Source organism: Syngnathus scovelli, chromosome 13 (genome assembly GCF_024217435.2).
Source record: "Syngnathus scovelli strain Florida chromosome 13, RoL_Ssco_1.2, whole genome shotgun sequence".
Taxonomy (NCBI): Eukaryota; Metazoa; Chordata; class Actinopteri; order Syngnathiformes; family Syngnathidae; genus Syngnathus; species Syngnathus scovelli.
The window spans coordinates 6,530,597-6,549,488 of record NC_090859.1 but is presented as its reverse complement, the minus strand read 5'-3'; the positions used below and the strand labels follow the sequence as shown (position 1 = coordinate 6,549,488).

The window sequence follows — 18,892 nt, the reverse complement described above, 5'->3', positions numbered from 1 at the left end:
TCGTCTCTGCCAACATACCAATGACTATCTGTGATGACAGAATGCCACCTTCTTCTTTTGCTCCAAACATCCCTTCGAGGTCACTCCCCTCACCGCGCCTTCATATAATGCATAAAAGAGCCTCTGTCTCATGTCTTTCCTTCCTGGTAAATGCACATCCCCATTTGCAAAGACAAAACCAGTAGTGTTATACATTGGGAGGTGGGCGGGAGGAAACGAAACCATTCAAAAGCCTCAGCTATGATTGGCATTTGGGACAAAATGCTGCATCACCTTTGATCAACTTGACAATCAACTGGATAGACAATCTAAAATGTTATCACATTATTAATCCTTAGTCAAACCTAATTTTGACGTCGTAAAATGACACAACTTCTCTAACACTAATTACGGTTTGTCCCATTTGTTACACAATTAATTCACAATCAATGTGTAGTTGCAGTTTTGTAAACTCAATTACCTTCTCATCTGTTTTTTCCTCCAATGTAAGCATTTGTTGTAGAATATAAGAATTTCATATAACATAAATACATACAATACCACCTGTTTAAAAAAACTTGGCGTATGCTGTTAAATTTTATTGAGTTGTTGAAGATGTTGACATCCATGTTGGGGTCCCGCAGGGCAGCCGTGCTGAGTACAGCCATAGACTGTACATTCTACAGCGTTATAAACTTACTCAACAAATGCAGACCACACAATCTGTGTAGTAACGAGCACTGAAACACGGCAAAACTGAGAAAAAGGATGGAACACCTTTTATAGTCTGTTGATTTAAAACAATGTGCATCTATTCTCTTTTAGCTTGAGCTTCTTCAGAGTGAAACTGTTGACCTGATCAAGCTTGAGATTACAGGAATCAGAATTTCTCTGACATGAAAACAAAAAAAAAAACAGAATTATTTTCTATATTTTTGACTTACCAACAGTACTTGGCGGCTGCACCGATGTAGCTCTATCCAGGGATTTTTGCTTTTTCTCTTTGTCCTTGTCCCTACGTCTGTGGCAGCGGTGGTGGTGATGATGATGATGGACTCGGTCCTGGCCTTGGACTGCTCCAGATCCTGCTGATGATTGATGTTGGCCTGGTCGTATCAGGTTATAATCCTTAAGAATCACTTCCTGGTTGTGCTGTGGGGTCAGCGAGGAAGCTGAGCGTCTTATGGGACTGAGGTCAACAATTGGCTGGAAATGGAAACAAAGCAACAGTAAGGAGACTGTAGAGTGATGGTGTGTCAAATCGTGACATTAACCAAACGACTTGACTGGATCATGCCAATAATCACGCCACCAATGATGGAAGCAACTTTTTGTTTAAAGACTGTTACACAACATGTTTTATTCCTTAATCTGTTAACCCTCCAAGTACATTTACTAAAAAGGTTGGAGAAGAAAGACCTTAAATCCATATGATTACATTGGACAGTGGACATTGTATTAGTCAACAAAGAACAGAATGGGTAATGGTGATAACATTACAATTTCTGGCTCGCTGCTTGGGAAGAGTACCAAGATTAATTATCACAATGACACTGTTTTGTAACAAGGACAAAACAACTAAAAAAGCAAAATATTCAAATTATGGTGTTTCGTTATTGTTCAATAGCAGAATGTTGTTGTTGTTGTTTTTTTGCTTATTGGCCACTGTCTCAAAAGGTATCAAATTGGCTTGGTCAGTTCAGGAAACCCTCATAACAAAATAGATATAGATGCATGTTTGTAAGTGTTGGAAAAGCTCTCTCCACTGGCGCACTATCAAGTTATAAGGAGATGGATTTTTCACCCCTCATTATTTGGCATCTTAATTCAGATGAATATTTATGTTGATTATGCAATCACTGACTGATTGAAACTTCTAAACTTCTAAGGAAGAACTAATTGTTCTTCAATACACAATAAGCAAAAAAATATTTCCAAGCTACCTAAAGGTGAGATTGTTGTATACTAAGATATTTATAATACGCCAATTAATTTGTTTTCCATTGTTTTGTGCAAGCTGAGTTCCTTGATCCATCCATCCATCCATCCATCCATCCATCCATCCATCCATCCATCCATCCATCCATCCATCCATCCATCCATCCATCCATCCATCCATCCATCCATCCATCCATCCATCCATCCATCCATCCATCCATCCATCCATCCATCCATCCATCCATCCATCCATCCATTTTTTATACCGCTTGTCCCCACGGGGGTCGGTGGTGTGCTGGGGCCTATCCCAGCAGTCATCGGGTAGTAGGCGGGGACACCCTGAATCAGTTGCCAGCCAATCGCAGTGCACACAGAGACGAACAACCATCCGCACTCACACCTAGAGGCAATTTGGAGTGCTCATTCGGCCTACCAAGCATGTTTTTGGGATGTGGGAGGAAACCGGAGTGCCCGGAGAAAACCCACGCGGGCACGGGGAGAACATGCAAACTCCACACAGGGAGAGCTGGAGGTGGAATCAAACCCGCACCCTCCTATCGGTGAGGCGTACGCGATAACCAGTGTCCACCAAGCCGCCTGATTTATATTTTATAGTCATCTTAATTTGGGGGAAGAGCATGACTTACGTTGACTCATGTTGAATATTACAAACACATATCACACACACACATATTTGAGTCATTTTCTAATTCTATGTGTTCCTACTCCAGAGAACCACAATTAGAGACATTCTTGGACAACAACAATACAACACAGAGTGTACATGTCCTTGTAGCAGGTATGAATCTGCCCTTGCTTTGGATGTGTCAAACAAACACTAGAGAAAATGAAGCTTCAAATTTTTTTCATGAACCAGTTGACTCCTTTACATAGCACTCTATGTTCAACATTGGCTGGAAATTTCTTAAACCACTTTATTTAAACCAACAGTGCCATGTAGAGAAATCAAAAGTACAACTAGTTCATGAAGCAAATTTTAAACTTCAGTTTTCCATCACTAACAAACACACAGATTTACAGAAAACTACGGGGCTGCTATTTTCACACAAACACAGTTTTAGAGAACAGAACTGTACGACTGCAACCCGTTGTTGACAGCTAGCGACGTGTGCTCAAAATGAAATTGCTTGATGATTTTGTTGCATGTATCATTGTATGTACTCTAAATAATAACGCTACATATTGCATATGGTTCATTTCCTCCATGAGGATGCAAACTCTGCACTGAGATGACAGAAGCTCACTGGCACAAAAACAGACATTAGAAAGGACAAAGGAGAGGAAAAAAGAGATGGCACAACAGGTGGTACATACTGCCAGGTGGGTCCCAGGGGCGTGGCGAGGGTGGCTCCGCTATCAGACAGCACACACAAGAGGGAGGTGGGCAAAATATTAACAATGGGCATCCAAATTAGGAGAAACCGAAGACAGAAGAAGTTAAAGGTTGGCACTAACTCATCCATTTTTCACCAACATTCTATAAAAACATCGCAATCACTTCAACTTTAACAAGTAGCACAGGCAGTTTGTTCTTATAGTTCTGGCATAGTTTCCCATCATAGAAACACATGTTGCATGTTCTTTCACTAGCCCTAGGACTATGACCTTCCATGTGTTGGCTGGAACGTGAAACACATGATGCACAAAATATTACATGTGCCCCAATGATCAATTTAATATGTGTGTCTATACCTTGGCTCTGGCTCGAAATCATTTTATTTACATGCATAATGCCAACCTCCTCTTCCAACAAGCCAAAAAGCAACATAAGAAAAGTGCATGTCAGGTGATGCGGGAGAGCGGGGAGGACAGCGAGCGGGAGGTAAACTAGCAACAACTGGATATAAACCCTGGTTTAAATAAATAAATAAATAAATAAATAAATAAATAAATAAATAAGTAAATAAATAAATACATAAATATCCATAAAAAGCTACTGCAGTTCACAAAATGGTATTGAATTGAACAATTTAAATTGATACGTTGACTGAAAATGAGACATAAGATGGTTTAGTAGTTTTTTTGTGGTCAAAACTTGGAATACACTATTCTGAATATTTTTATGTTCTCGGGCCTCCTATGTATCAGTCAAGTCTCCTTGAGTGCGTTGTAGGAGAAAAAGAAATCCTGGAAGTGGCCCTGCATGCTGAACGTACTATACGAACTCCTCTGGAAAAAAGTGGAGATAACGTAATGGCTTGGGCTTGCTAAGCTTCTTCTGTACAAATTGTTGGGTTGGGATGTGTTGTTTGATTTCCATCATATTGCAGCCACTCACAATTTTGGTGACGTCAATGGGTTACAGGCTTAATGCAGTTACTGCTAGCAAAGGACGAATAGTAAAAAATAATTATAAACACGCTTCCAGTCATTATCAAGATTGTCTCTTCCATAACCTTTGATAAAAATGTGGTCTTTTATAACAAATAATGCAATTATCAGATCCAGATGTAACTAGCGGCAAACAAAAATGTAATTATTGATCTCTTGTCTCATATTCGTCTTTTGATGTCAACCCCAATAGAAAGGAATTGGCCTTTCTGTTGTCATTATTGGTGGGAAGTGTACTTGCAGAGATACCTTTTTACATCAAATATATTTCAAAATAAACATCTGAAAGCAAATACTTTATGAAACAGACAGTTTCCTGAAAGGCGCGGAGCTTACGTAATACTCTGCATTGAGCCGAGGCAGAGAAGCTGCTCGGCCATGACCATCCAGGCTTGGGTATGCCTCGGTGTCTGAGATGTTCTCAACTGGCTTCATTTCAACCACTTCCTGAAAATAAAATAACAAAAATAAAAGTATGCTTTTATTGTTTCAGTTGTTCTTGGGTGTGGTGCTTTTTTTGTGAGTGAGTGCATGTGTGTAAACCTGAGGTCTTGCAGAACACTGTACATCTTCCGACTGGCCTCTTGGTAGTTTCCTCCGGCCTTTGGGTCTCAGTGCTGTCAAAGAAACATCTCCAGACTGGGAATGTTTAATGGAACTCTTCTGGTCAAGCCTGTGATAAAAACAACAAAATTGTGTATTATCTCTATTCATCTCAAAGGAATCTAGAATTTGTTAACTTTGGAAGCAATCCAAATGGATTCGTGTGAGCAACCAGTGTTGCTAATTTAATAATGGAATCGCTTTTTAGAACCAAAAGTGTCAAATCCAGGTCCAGAAAGTAAAAAGCTGGCCAGAGTTTGTGAAGCACCTGTGGCTAAAGCCAAACTGTGAAAATGCTTCTACTTTTTAGACCTGGATTGGACACCTCTGTTCAGAACCATTTCAGACATGATTCTAAAGAGCCAGCCTTTTCAGGCCAAGCGAAGTCGTGCCGTCAATGTTATCTGACTGGCCAACAACAAGGGACTCAGTCTGTCGCACATGCCCATTTCCTGGTTTTGTACTAAACAATACAAAACTGACAAGGTTCTGGAATTCCATGCTACCAGTCGAGACGTCCTACAAATGCCCAGTGTGCTTGCGCACGCATACTCACAATTTGCCATAACATAACATAACATAACATAACATAACATAACATAACATAACATAACATAACATAACATAACATAACATAACATAACATAACATAACATAACATAACATAACATAACATAACATAACGTCATCACCTGCTTATACAATATTGGGTATAATATGTTTGCCACCAAATTCATTGACTGCAAACACTCACATTGTGTCCTTGTTAACCAAGGTGGTGGCAGTGGTTCTGACAGGTGGAAGAGGCGACGTCTTTGCTTCTGACTCAGGGTGTAGAGGTAATAGCTGTTTGGGACTGGGTATCGGGGGCTCTACTTCCTTGATATGACCAAGGGGAAGTATTGGACGAAACAACGCTCCCAGTTTACTCTGCAATACAAGAAAAAGTGATTATTGACAAAGTATAGGACTGTACCTCATTATTTATGACTACAAATGGTGGAAATAAAGTATACATCCTTGGTTACTGTAAATAAGTAGCTTGTTTAAGTATCTGTCCTTTGATGAGTGTTATTTTTAAATTTGAAATATATACTTTTACGCTCTACATTTCAAAACAGGTATTGTTCATCTTTCGCGGGCGTGCTGGAGCTTGTCCCAGCAGTCTTTTGGGGGTAGTTGGGGCGCACCCCGAACCGGTCGCCAGCCAATTGCAAGGCGCATATAGACAACCATTTAAACTCACAATTGCACCGACGGCAATTTGGAGTGGTCAGTCTGCCTACCATACATGTTTCTGAATGTGATTAAACCAGGCACCAGGAGGGACACCCACGCAGGCATGAAGAGAACATGCAAACTCCACACAAGAATGCTGGAGCCGCAATCGAACTCTGCACCTTCAAACTGTGAGACGGAAAAGCTAACCAGTGCTCCACCAGGATGCCCACTGTTATTGTTACGTTACAAATAGGGTCTTAAAATTATATCCACTTGTCATTGATGACACGATGTAAAAAACAAACAAAGATAGATGTAAAGTGAACCACAATTGAGATCTTGATTGAGATTTTGGGGCCTTATGGGGCGGGAAAAACAGGGAGAGCAGGAAACGTTAACAATAATGGCAATAGATTCAGAGAGGAAAGATATTCCCTGTTGATGGCAAATGCTTGTGTCTTTAATTAGCCTAAAATCCACCATCATCTGGTGTTGATACTAAACTTAAACTTTGATTAAAAACATCAAGACAAGGTTTATTTTTTATGGTTATCCATCTAAGTTAATATTTTCAGTCAGATCTCAATATTAGCAAACTATTGGCGTTGCAGTTTCAAAAATGTGTGACATGTTGGACGAGTAGATTTTTGTCAAAGTCAGATGTCAAAGACTAACATTCTTTCATTCTCTACCACACTTATCATTACAGTACATGTACACTTATGATTTACCAATGTTCAACAATGCAGTAACCCAGGGGTTTTCAACTGTTTTTGTCCAAGGGACCACTATTATAACCAAGAAGCAACCCGGGTGTTAGGGTTGATAGCTTAGTTTCATCCTATGCTTATAACTAAATGTGTCCTGTTTAACAAAGTAGTAGAACAAACTGCTAAGATCATTTGAACTGATTGACCAGCTGCAGAGGAAGCAATCTAAGTTGTTCTGTTTCCCCTAACGTCGTAAAAGACCCCCTGCTATGCTTTGACCAGCGGCCAGGGGTTCACCCCCATCCTGACCCCTCTCACCCCCACCCTGCTTCCCTCAATAAAAATGCTCTTGCAAGAGGCCTGAGTTAGACTTCATTCTATCATCGCTGTATGCACAGTGACGAATGACTCTCCACTTGCAAGTGCTTCAAAGGGCATACTGTCTCCCGTGTGGTTCTTGCAAAATAAGTTAGAGTGAGCAGCACTCTAACACCGGGGACCACTGCTTTGGCGGAATATTATTTTATTTTGCACCAAAGAAGGATAGACCTATACATACGGTTTATTTGCATCTGTATGTTTCACAAACTTAGCTGGAAAAAAAATCAAGTCTAAATAATAAATCCATTTATTTTAAACATTTTTACAATTATTTTCCATTTCCAATTTGGCAGAACACCTGCAATACCGCCACGGACCACTAGAAGGCCGCGGACCACCGGTTGACAGGTGCAGAAGTAACCTATTATCTGACTGCAATCTTTCAAACTAAATTAAAGCAAACCCTACAAAAAGTCTCCACAAATGTACCTGAACTCCTCCTGATGGATGCTGCTGCTGAAGTCTCTTGGCTTGATTCTGCTTATAGTAATCAAAGATCATGAGAGCTGCATACACTTTCCCCACAGTCAGCTCATTGTCTGGAAAACAGGGCACACAGGAGATGGCGCCAGAGTGCAAGTAAAAGAAAAAAAATGCTAGTGACCAAGATTGCTTTGTCAATTGTTTCCATAGTTTCAAAAGAGAAATTAGACTTACATTTGTGTGGCGTCACCAGCAGGTCAACAGTCTTCTGTGACAAGCTGGGCCAAACTCTGTTTAATTCTCTTTTCAGGTCAATATCACATAGATGCTGTGCTAAGACTCCTGTGAAAGCAAATGTATATTAGACTTATTGTTTTTATTCTTCACAAAGATCATTGCAACATTCCAGCTGCAAAGAATTGAAAATGGCAAGCTTCCAGTCCCTCACCAGATGCCAGCTTGATCTCGAGGGCTGTGCGAATCAGAGCCATGAGTGTGGAGGTGAAATGAACTGTGTTGTCCTCTGCAATAGGCATGTTCATCCTCACCAAACGCTAACGGGGGTGGCAGAAAAAGATAAGGCAGGCAGAAAAAGATAAGGCAGTTTTATAAACCGGAAAACTCATACAATCACATGTAGGAAATTGTAATAATAATTTGCACTTTGAACTGTAACCCACTAAAAGGATATTGTTAAGTCGAACTGTTAAATAGTGTAAGCTAGCAGTTATCCATTAAATCAGAACATTTAGAAATGTTTTAAAGTTGAATATTTTTGGGACCAAAAAAATAATCTTAATAAGCACATTTTAATGTCAAGAATTCTAAAACATTTGACAGTAATATGTAACAGGCTGAGTAGTGAGTACCTATTAAGTACATTACTTTTTTAGAGATTTTTTTCTTTTTTCAGAACAGAGCTTTTACGATAGAGCATTTTCTAGCTGTAATTGAACAATAGACTCTCATAGGCCGTGAGTATGTACAATATACTTGCATTCTCTTGGAAAAGCAAAACCGTCAGTAGTGGATATAAAAAGCCTACTTACCTACTACTTAATCATGTCAAGACTGTTTCCAGCATTCTACACTCTGTACAACTCATTGAAAATTAAAATATTTTTAAACAAACGAGATAATGTGGTTGGACAAGTGTCTTTTAAGTGGGGATGTGGCTAGATGCAAATTAATAACTCAAATTCTAACTGATGTTAAATGGGAGTCACTAATTAAAGTTCGATTGTGTTCACATCATGCAACCCCATTCCAACAGGAGTGTGTAGAATTTTTATATCCACTATACAGTATCTACAATGTTTAACAATTTTTTTTTTTTTTTTTTTTTTGAGTTGAAAAGGAACTTTTAGGAACGTGTCTCTTGTCCGACATAAAATCAAAACTATCAAAATTCCTGGAAGACTTTTAAATCAACTAATATTTAGTTTTTTTATGTTGCGTACTCAAAATATTAAAAGTTTTCCGAATGCCACAGGACTGTGGAATAATAATGTGCAGCCATTATTGGTTTTAATTTTCGGTAAACCATTCTAGTCTGCGCTGGATTGTATTTATTGCTCATGCAGAATTCACATAATAAATGCATTCACAGTAAGGCAAGGCAGCGTGGTACATGCACATTTGTATACAGATTTTTGAAGCTTTAGAAACAGTGCGGACAAGACAATGACAGAGATGAAGTGAAGAAAAAGGAGGTGGGCAATAATGGGGAGGTATGCGTAGTATTGTGTATGTATGGAAAGTCATCGTCACATAGTGCTGGAAATATTTTAGCAGTATTTCTGTAGTGATTTTGTAAAAAGAAAACAAAACATAAAATCTAAAAAAGCTGGTTGAGAAGAGCATATAAATAGGGAGTGAAGTTCCTGCATGGTGATTTTAAGGTGTTGTTTAAATGCATTGCAACAAAATTGAGAACCTCCTTTAAAGTCTTAAATAAGTTAGCAGCTGCTGCTATTATTGAACTGTGGAAATTGACTTATTGCTTTGAGAGATCTCTTTTTGAGAAAGACTAAATATATATCCATTCATTTTCTATACGGTGTGTCCCCAAAGTGAGCTGGTGTCGATCCCAGTTGATTTTAAACAGTACAGAATACATCACTGATCACCAGTCAATTGCAGGTAATAGCCAAACAACCATTCACAGTTACATTCATACCTATGGACTGGATCCAAAGTGGGTTTCAGATTGGCTGTTTACTATTATGCTGATTTTTTTCTTGTGCAGGTAAAACTAGGCACCTTCAATTGCAGTTCAGTATCAGCTACAGTTTGCTACATTTCAGCGTCATATTCACAAGGGTTATTGTGCAAAACAGCAAAAAACATGCCCATGCAAAAATACCCAGGAAGTTTTGCCCCTGAATGCAATAAGCCACACATGGCAAAGTATAAATGGTCTTTTTGTGCCAAGAACACCGTGGCAGAAAAATGGCACTTAGAAGAGAAAATTGAAATTGTCCAAACGGGCGCTTGGGGGCCTGACCGAGGAGTTGCAAACGTAACTAAAAAGTGCTGTTAATCATCACGAAAATTTACGCACACATTTCAACTCATGCCCACATAAATCTCTGCAAATATCAAAATGATTGTTGGCACAAGATGCGCTCATGTGTTTTGATTGCTTGGTAGATTGGTTGGTTTGATTGGTTGAAAAGCGCGACATTAACATTTATATATATATATATATATATATATATATATATATATATATATATATATATATATATATATATATATATATATATATATATATATATATATATATATATATAGGTTTTTCCTTCCCTGCTCTATACAAACAATAAGCATCTTGAGATAATCTATACAGAGTTGATTTTGCTATGGGAAAAGAAGATACATCAGCAGCCCAGAATATTCTGAATGTGACACACTGACAGAAATTGAATGGTGTTTGACAGTTGAAAGCAGGATACCAGCAATGACTGAACGAGGCAACGGAGAAATGAGCGGGGAGGGAGTCTACCTTATAGGCGATGCGGGGTGGGCATTTCTTTCCCAAACCTAGAGGAGGGGACATGTCTCGTAGCATCTCGTACATATCACGATAAGTCATACGGCCACTTTCCGCAGAAAGCATAGGAGAAGGCCATGGAGGGAGGAATGGAGATTTCCCACGTGTGAGATGATACAGTCAAGAAGAAGGGATGGGGAAAGTTTCAACAAAAAACAAGAAAAATGACAAGGAGAGCGGGGAAGGGGAAAGAGAAAGGGACACAGAAATCCTTGTTAATAAGATTTCCAGGATTTCATGATATGGAATCCTTGTTGGCGTTAAGGATTCAGGAATGGATCCCAAAGGCAAACGTTAAGGAGAAGTCTCTGGAGAACTACCTGGATGGAGTTATCCCTTGTGAAAAGTTGCGCATTTAGAAGTTAGAGTGCATTCAATGAATACTTTAATATTTAAAAAATGTGAGAGCTTGTTCTGAAAAGTGTATTCACATTACTTATAATCGACGTGTTATTATTTTGGAAGACTTTCACAAAAAAAGATACTTGTTTTTTTTTGTTTACAAATGAGTGTCAATAGCAATAATTTTGCACTCCAAGGCATCGTTTATTTGAAAAGGTTCACATCCAGTTTAGGCAATAAATGTGGAGTGATTTAAGTAATTATACACAATGTGTATTCTTGCTGACCTTCGTGTGTATTCACATTTTGAGCTTCAAAGTTTAAATTGTGGTCAAGGTATTTCCCTCAAAGTCATTACACTGTTTTTAAGTCTTTCAAAAGAAAATACAAAATATCTTAAATGGCAGAACAGCGGCGGAGTATTCATTGAACGTGCCCTCTATCTCCTTATGCAAAAATACAATTGCAGTAACCAAAGTGAAAACAAAGCTCACAAAGCTCATACTAACTCTGCATTCATTTCTGTGTAAAAACAATATGTATTTTGACATCTTGTTTGGTGCCTTTTATATGAGCCTGACTTGTGGCGTTGTTTCTTAAACTTGCTGTGGTTAGCTGCATGCGGGTTAGTAAGGGATCAATGCATATTTGTATGCATGTGTGCCCATGTCGTTCTCTAGCATGTCAGGAAATGAAAACAGACATTGACAATCCAAATCATCACAGTCCCTTTGAAAACAAAGGACTGTGAGGGAGTGCAAACCTTATAGGCCACCCTGTTGGGGCACTTCTTCCCCAGGCCCAAGGGGGGTGAGATAAAACGCAACAATTTGTACATATCTTGATAGCATATCCTTCCACTGAAAAAGATAAGACAGCAACGATGTTAGGTCACAGGCCATCTCATTTATCCGCTTGTTCAGACTTTCAATTTTCAAGAAAAATATATACTAAAGATGTACTTAATAAACTGAACATTTGTTTGCAATATTTCATTTGAATCCTGTTCATGCAAATTGCGCAATCTTTCAGCATAGGCTAATTTTACACTATGCTACCAGCAGCCACCGCAGCCCGTTTGACCTGAAGCGTGTAATTAGTTCGATTTAAATATTTGAGTAATCAAATTCAATTCTTGAGTATTCAAGCCCCAAAAATGACATCACCATCTAACAAAAAGCACCTCTTTCTTTTTCCAAGTATAAATAGACCGTCAAGATCTGTCAAGAATGATATCACCATTTTTATTTTGGTTGATTTTGTTTGTATTGTCTCACTGGAGCAGGACTGCCGTGACAAATATTTAGACAGTTTGGAAATCTCTACAGGCATCTACAGCAATAATGGTTTGTCCCATATGCCCAACGCATTCCCCTGCATGCTCTCACAAACATGCCGTTTTGGCCTGAAACAGGGCTGCTATGGCCTCTGGGAACACACGGTGGATAGAAAAAAGTCTGTATAAATGCCAGTTTATTTGTGATATCAGAATATCCAAGATAAACAAAAACTAATTTTATCTTTTTGAGCTGGGAAGTAAAAAAAAATCAAATTATGCAGTTGCAAAAGCGTGCACGCCCTCTTAAACCGATTATGGCTTTGCTTGGAACGAAATAATCACATTGACACTCAAACGGTTAAATGGGAGTCTGCACACACCTACAACCATTTAAAGTGAATTCTTTACAATATTTTCTGCTTTTTAGCAGGAACCTCAGAGGTACAGTACGTATGTTCTGATACTAACTGCTATTTCAAACTATTAATAAATCCTTGTACCTCATCTAACGTCTCTGCTCCAGTTGAATAAAAACAGCCGCGAAGCACAATTCTGCCATCACCATTACGCCTTTGATGTTCTTTTGGTGATGAATGGTGTTGTGTTTGTCCTAAACATACCAACGATGATAAGAGGGTGTGCACACTTTTGCAACTACAAATTTCAGTTGTAAAAGGAACAAAAGATGATTGAGTTTGTACATATTACAGGTCATATTAATAGTGGAAAATGACTCACATTTGGTTTCATTTTTACATATCACTGATACCCGGCATTTTAGCAAAGATGTGTAGACTGTCATCTGTCATGTAAAAGCTAGCCTTGGTTTGGGCATGTTTATATCAATGCTCAAAATCTTAACAAGTGTTTTACACCCATTCAGGGGATATCACACATTTAGAGATGTGTAAATATTTAATATTTAAAAAAACCTTCTTAATTTTTGAATTTTAATTGTGCAATTTACTTATCCACATTATGCAAAAACATCAACATAAGGTCTCACTGACTGATTGTATAAGAATTTCACGTCTGTCAGAAGGTGGCTGTTTTATAGTTCACTTAACTGGGGTTCTGAATCGTAAACAAGGCTCCAATAAATTTTTATAGGAAATCTATTGAGCCATAGGTCGGATGATTCTTCTGTATACTAAAATAGTGAAACTGGGTTAGTGAAGATGAGAGAAAAACCTGTGCTGTCAAACTAGCTGGAAAATGTCTTCCCTTCAACACTACCGTAATTCTGTGACTAATATCCTTAGAGGCACTCGGTTTAGCAGAAAGGAGGGGACGTTGGTTGGATTTACATGCATGAGCTGTGCCGGCTGAGGGCTTGTCACCCTTCTCAGTTGGCACGGGGCTCAGACTGTCATTCACGCCGCTGCTGTTTCTAAGATGGGATTTTTTTGTCCACACTAAATGGCCTTAAATCATTGAGATGGAACACTGACACCCTCCTTCAGATGCTCTCTTGAAATTTAGCTTTACAATGGAGATCAACTGAAGAACCTACCATGCAGCTGGGTCATACTCTGCCCATACACGGATGAACTCATCAAGGTGATGAGGACCCAAGATGGAAGCATCCCTAGTCAGATACTCAAAGTTGTCCATGATGACAGCAACAAATAAGTTTAGCATCTAGTGATGGAAAAAACATTAACGGGAATAAACAACATCAGCAAACATAGATAGGTAAGCAATCAAATAGAACAAGGGCCAAGATTACTAACCAAGAAGGAGCAGAGGAAAATGAAGGAGACAAAGTAGAAATAGGCAAAGTCACTTCCGCACTCTTTCCCTGTAGTTCCTGAGAGTTTGTCACATGACCGATTACTGAGACATGAAAGCATAATTTCATGCCACGCTTCACCAGTGGCACTCCTGCAAAATGCATAAAAAATACAAAACAAAGACACACAATGTGAACCCTGTGTAATATTATGATCATCATCATATCATATTAAGTGTAAAGGTGTGTGTTAACCTGAACAGAAGAGTTAAAGCCTGGAAAAAGGTCTGGAAGTTGTTGTGGTGATTTATTGCAGTCTCCTCGTTCAGCTCAATGTTACCAAACACCTGGAATGGGAGAGAGTTGTCTCAAAAGTTGCTTTCAAAGAAAGTTTTCGGATTTGTGTTTAAACATTTGGATTAGGTTGGAGCTCTTCATTTTACTAACTTTTAACACTAATGACACTTTTTGACGACAACATCATCTCAGATTAAAAGATGAGAGACTATTTTAGCGCAAAACAATAATGGCAATGGTTAACTATTTGTTTGAAGCACAATAAAAGGGCTGTTTATAATCTTTCCTTCTTTGGCTATAGCATACGTTGATGGTTAGAAAAACAAAACAAGTGTGAAGAGCTGAGTGACTCACACGCTGTCAATGCAGTAAAACAAATTTTATTTTAAATAATAAATAAGATTTGACATGTAACACGTTCATTGTACTGACAATGACAACAACAGTGAGAAATTCCGGCAACTATTATGACAGTAATATTTGTGGGAGGTGAAAACTCATAGTCACATGAGTCACAATTTGAAAGATAATTAATCTGAAATGAAACAAAATCAATAAGCATTGATAATGGAGTTAATATTTATTTGTGTCATTGTCAAAATACATTGGAAATAAAGCATCGTGAAGGTTTTTGTTGACCACCAGTATACAGCTTAATCTGTGAATTAAAACTTTTTCCATTATTAATGTGACCTATTGCTCCTGAATTTTTGCTCATTAAGAGACTAAGTTATATAATTATATATATTCTTATATAAGGGCAGTTCGGTGTGCACTGGTTAGCACGTCCGTCTCACAGTTAGGAGAATGCGGGTTCGATTAAACCTCCAACCCTCCCTGTGTGGAGTTTGCATATTCTCCCCGAGCCCGCGTGGGTTTCCTTCGGCCACTCTGGTTTCCTCCCACATCCCGAAAAAACATGCTTGATAGGCCGATTGAGCACTCCAAATTGCCCCTAGGTGTGAGTGCGTGTGCGGTTGGTTGTTCGTCTCTGTGTGCCCTGTGGCACTCCCCGGCCTACTGCCCGATGACCGCTGGGATAGGCTCCAGCACGCCCGTGACCCTCGTGGGGACAGAGCAGTACAGAAAATGGATGGATGGATATTCTTATATAATAATTATTATAAAATTCATTTTACATTGTTAGCGTCTCGCTTGCATGCAAAAACTCACCTGCATTCCGATGATGGCATAGATGAAGAAGAGCATTGCAATGAGCAGGCAAACATAAGGCAGGGCCTGGAAACATAAACTCATGTAAGACTGTATTGTGCAGGTTAAATCACACATCTTCACGTACAGTTCAGTGCAGGTTTCTGATTTCCTGTCTACATTCTACAGTTGGAGAGTCGGTCAAACATTAACCAAGTAAACATATGCTGCAGTGGTTAAATTGAGATTTTATTTATTAAGGAAATACATGAATGAATGAATGAATGAATGAATGAATGAATGAATGAATGAATGAATGAACAAACGAACAAACAAATAAGTAAATAAACAATAAATGAATAAATAATTAAACAAATAAAAAAAAACATAAATAAATAAATAAATAAATAAATAAATAAATAAATAAATAAATAAATAAATTCAAATTTGGTTATCTCTGTCTGACATTTAAACTAGTCTGATAACTATTAGTGTGGGGAAACTGTAAGAATTAGTAAGAATTTGAAAGGGTGACAAATACTACGTTCACGGTCCTGTATGTATCGGTCTTGTTTAACAATGTAAACATTTAACCTTATCTGATGGATTGATTCTTTAAATATCAGTTTAAGAAGAAGGAAACATTTGGTATAATTAAATAGCCACCTTTTCAACCCTGCCGTTACTATCCATTTTCACTTTGCATAAAAGCTCTCACCAGTGACATTAAACCTGCTATAAATTCCCTCAACGGTAGCCTGGCGTTTTGCATTTAACTTGACATACCCTCAGGGATTTAAAATGGAAAACCAGCATCAAGTGAAAATCCAGCTGCAGCCTTGTCAGAGCCACTTTGTGACTTTTTAAAGTAAACATAGTTTGCAGTGTGCCTCAATAACCTTTTTAGTCTTCTGTTTTGTTGATGCTTGGGTTGTTTATCTCTAAATAAATCACAGTAGGTATATGACAAATTTATGGACTTGCTTTCTTATCATTGGGAATAAATACTAGCTTCCATTATCTGCATTTTGAAAGTCAAAAAAATAACCCCATACAATCTGTTTTTCCACTGTGTATTTAAATATGCATGAGAACGGATTGTTTTTGATTGTTTCTGTCGGCTTTGTTTGCTCACCTTGAAGGACTGCACGAACGTCCACAACAAAATGCGAATGGTGTAGCCCTGCCGTAGCAGTTTGATGAGCCGGGCTGCTCTGAACAGCCTCAGGAAGCTCAGGTTAATCATCTTGTCCTGGAGGAGATGGATGGGAAGAGGAAAACGTTCAGAGCAAAACAACTTGAGGACAAAGCGTTTTTCTTTCATTTGTAAGGCGTGCATCCCTTCAAGCTGCTGAGAATAAGACACAGTCAATAAACATGATTTTTTTTTTTTTAAACCAAAAGTACATATTAGAGGCACACAAAAAACAAGATCACATATGAGCTGATATACTAGGCGGGGTACACCCTGAATTACCGTATTTGCCGGTGTACAGGTCGACTCGGTGTATAAGTCGACCCCCTAAAATTCGACGGAAATTTACGATTTTATGATATATCCTTTGTATAAGTCGAGCTCAATTGTTGCATTATATTAAACTTCAAAATTCAATATGCGAAATTTATTGACGAAATGTGTTCAAATTCCGGGAGGCCGTGCGCATGCGGCTGTTTATAAGCACCGCGGAGGAGATCGCGGCCGGCGAGCTCGCGCACGCCGCCCGGCACCAACGGGAGGCCGGAAATAGCTCCAAGCCGAGCGGATCGGCACTTTATAAGCACCGCGGAGGAGATCGCGACGCCTCATTCGACTTCCAGCGGCCGGCGAGCTCGCGCACCCGCCCGGCACATCCGGGAGGCCGTGCGCACGCGCCAAGTGGCCGAAAATAGCCCCCGCCGAGCGGATCGGCTGTTTATAAGCACCACGGAGGAGATCGCGGCGCCTCATTCGACTTCCAGCGGCCGGCGAGCTCGCGCGCCCGCCCGGCACATCCGGGAGGCCGTGCGCACGCGCCAAGTGGCCGAAAATAGCCCCCGCCGAGCGGATCGGCTGTTTATAAGCACCGCGGAGGAGATCGCGGCACCTCATTCAACTTCCAGCGGGCCGCGCACTCGCGCACGCCGCCCGGTTCAAATTTTCTAAGTGCAACGCACAATGAGATGCATGAGAAACGGCCTTGGTTACCATCACATTTGAAGCGATGAATACGAAGTTAAATTTTATGACTCGGTGTATAAGTTGAGGTCGATTTTTTTCGGTCGATTTTAGATCGAAAAAGGTCGACCAATACACCGGCAAATACGGTAATCGCGAGCCAATCGTTTATAAACCTACAAATAACATAAATGGTTGGTATAAGCAGTATTGTTATTTAAAAATTTAATACCCTGTTTGTTACAACAATTATAGCGACAACTACAATCCAGGGTAACCATGGAAACAACAGAAACACTGTTCACCTCATCTCAACCGTGCGCCTCATTATTTCCATCGTAAAGGACAGTTTAGTATTTTTAGTACAATATAAAAGGTACGAAGTATTCACCATGATGAATGAAAATATCATTACAGTTCAACATTAACATTAGTGTATTTTTAGTGATGTATGTTGTTGTCTCACCAAATACCAAAACATTTTACTTGGGTCATATATAATCATGATCAAGATTATCAAACATACTTTTGGGACATCAGACAAACTGTTTGCAGCTACGTATATATCTTGTTTGAATGTGATTTGGTAACTCTGAAAATAGCCATAACCTATTCATAAATATACATATTCATGTTTCTTAAAATATTCGTTATATTTTTCACTTTCATTTTCTTGTACCCTTTTGAACTTCCAAACTATGGAGGACCAAAACTGTCAAAAACAAAACAAAACAAAGAGATAAAAAGTAAAAATAAAAATGAGTATCAAAAATATATTAGAAAAACGTAATTTAAAAAATATCTGGAAATGAAAACAACAACAAAATATTCAATACATAATTAAACTACAAATAAATATGAATATATACGTATACGTATATTGAACTAAATACAATACAACAACAAAAATACCATTAATACCATTGTTTATATTTGTTTTATTTGTTTTTAATTTTCATTTTTATTTAAATTTTGGCAGATCTGGTCCATACCAAAGTTTTTTCTTCTAACATAAAAAACAACTGCATTATAACATTAGATGGTGATTTTAGAATAATATAATAAAAATAATGAATTCAACAACTGCTCAACTTATATAACATTGTAGACCCAAACACAACACCATTCACTTGAAGATCAAGCCTTAATTTTGCAGCATTATTTTTCTAAAGATAAAGCTCACTGATTACTTTTATCAAATTGCCATCCATCTTCTCTCAAATCTCAGCAATACATCACAGTGAGGAAACACTTTTTTTTTTTCATGAAAGAG

The 18,892-nt window shown here is 38.6% G+C and overlaps 1 protein-coding gene across 5 annotated transcripts in view; it reads right to left on the bottom strand.

The window, feature by feature from the left end:
• cacna1bb (calcium channel, voltage-dependent, N type, alpha 1B subunit, b) overlaps positions 1–18,892 on the bottom strand; it is a 123,040-nt gene that overhangs the window by 7,521 nt on the left and 96,627 nt on the right. For 2 of the 5 annotated variants that reach the window (XM_049737145.2, XM_049737148.2), the window contains 14 exons: positions 16,600–16,716; positions 15,486–15,551; positions 14,271–14,362; positions 14,017–14,167; positions 13,797–13,924; positions 11,768–11,864; positions 8,056–8,161; positions 7,842–7,949; positions 7,614–7,723; positions 5,627–5,802; positions 4,813–4,942; positions 4,606–4,716; positions 3,253–3,291; positions 924–1,185 (listed from right to left, as the gene is read on the bottom strand). In XM_049737145.2, the coding sequence (XP_049593102.1) occupies positions 924–1,185; positions 3,253–3,291; positions 4,606–4,716; positions 4,813–4,942; positions 5,627–5,802; positions 7,614–7,723; positions 7,842–7,949; positions 8,056–8,161; positions 11,768–11,864; positions 13,797–13,924; positions 14,017–14,167; positions 14,271–14,362; positions 15,486–15,551; positions 16,600–16,716 (1,693 nt within the window). Of the gene's footprint in view, positions 1–923; positions 1,186–3,252; positions 3,292–4,605; positions 4,717–4,812; positions 4,943–5,626; positions 5,803–7,613; positions 7,724–7,841; positions 7,950–8,055; positions 8,162–10,614; positions 10,712–11,767; positions 11,865–13,796; positions 13,925–14,016; positions 14,168–14,270; positions 14,363–15,485; positions 15,552–16,599; positions 16,717–18,892 lie in introns of all 5 variants that reach the window. The other 3 variants (XM_049737144.2, XM_049737147.2, XM_049737146.2) reach the window with 2 other exon arrangements.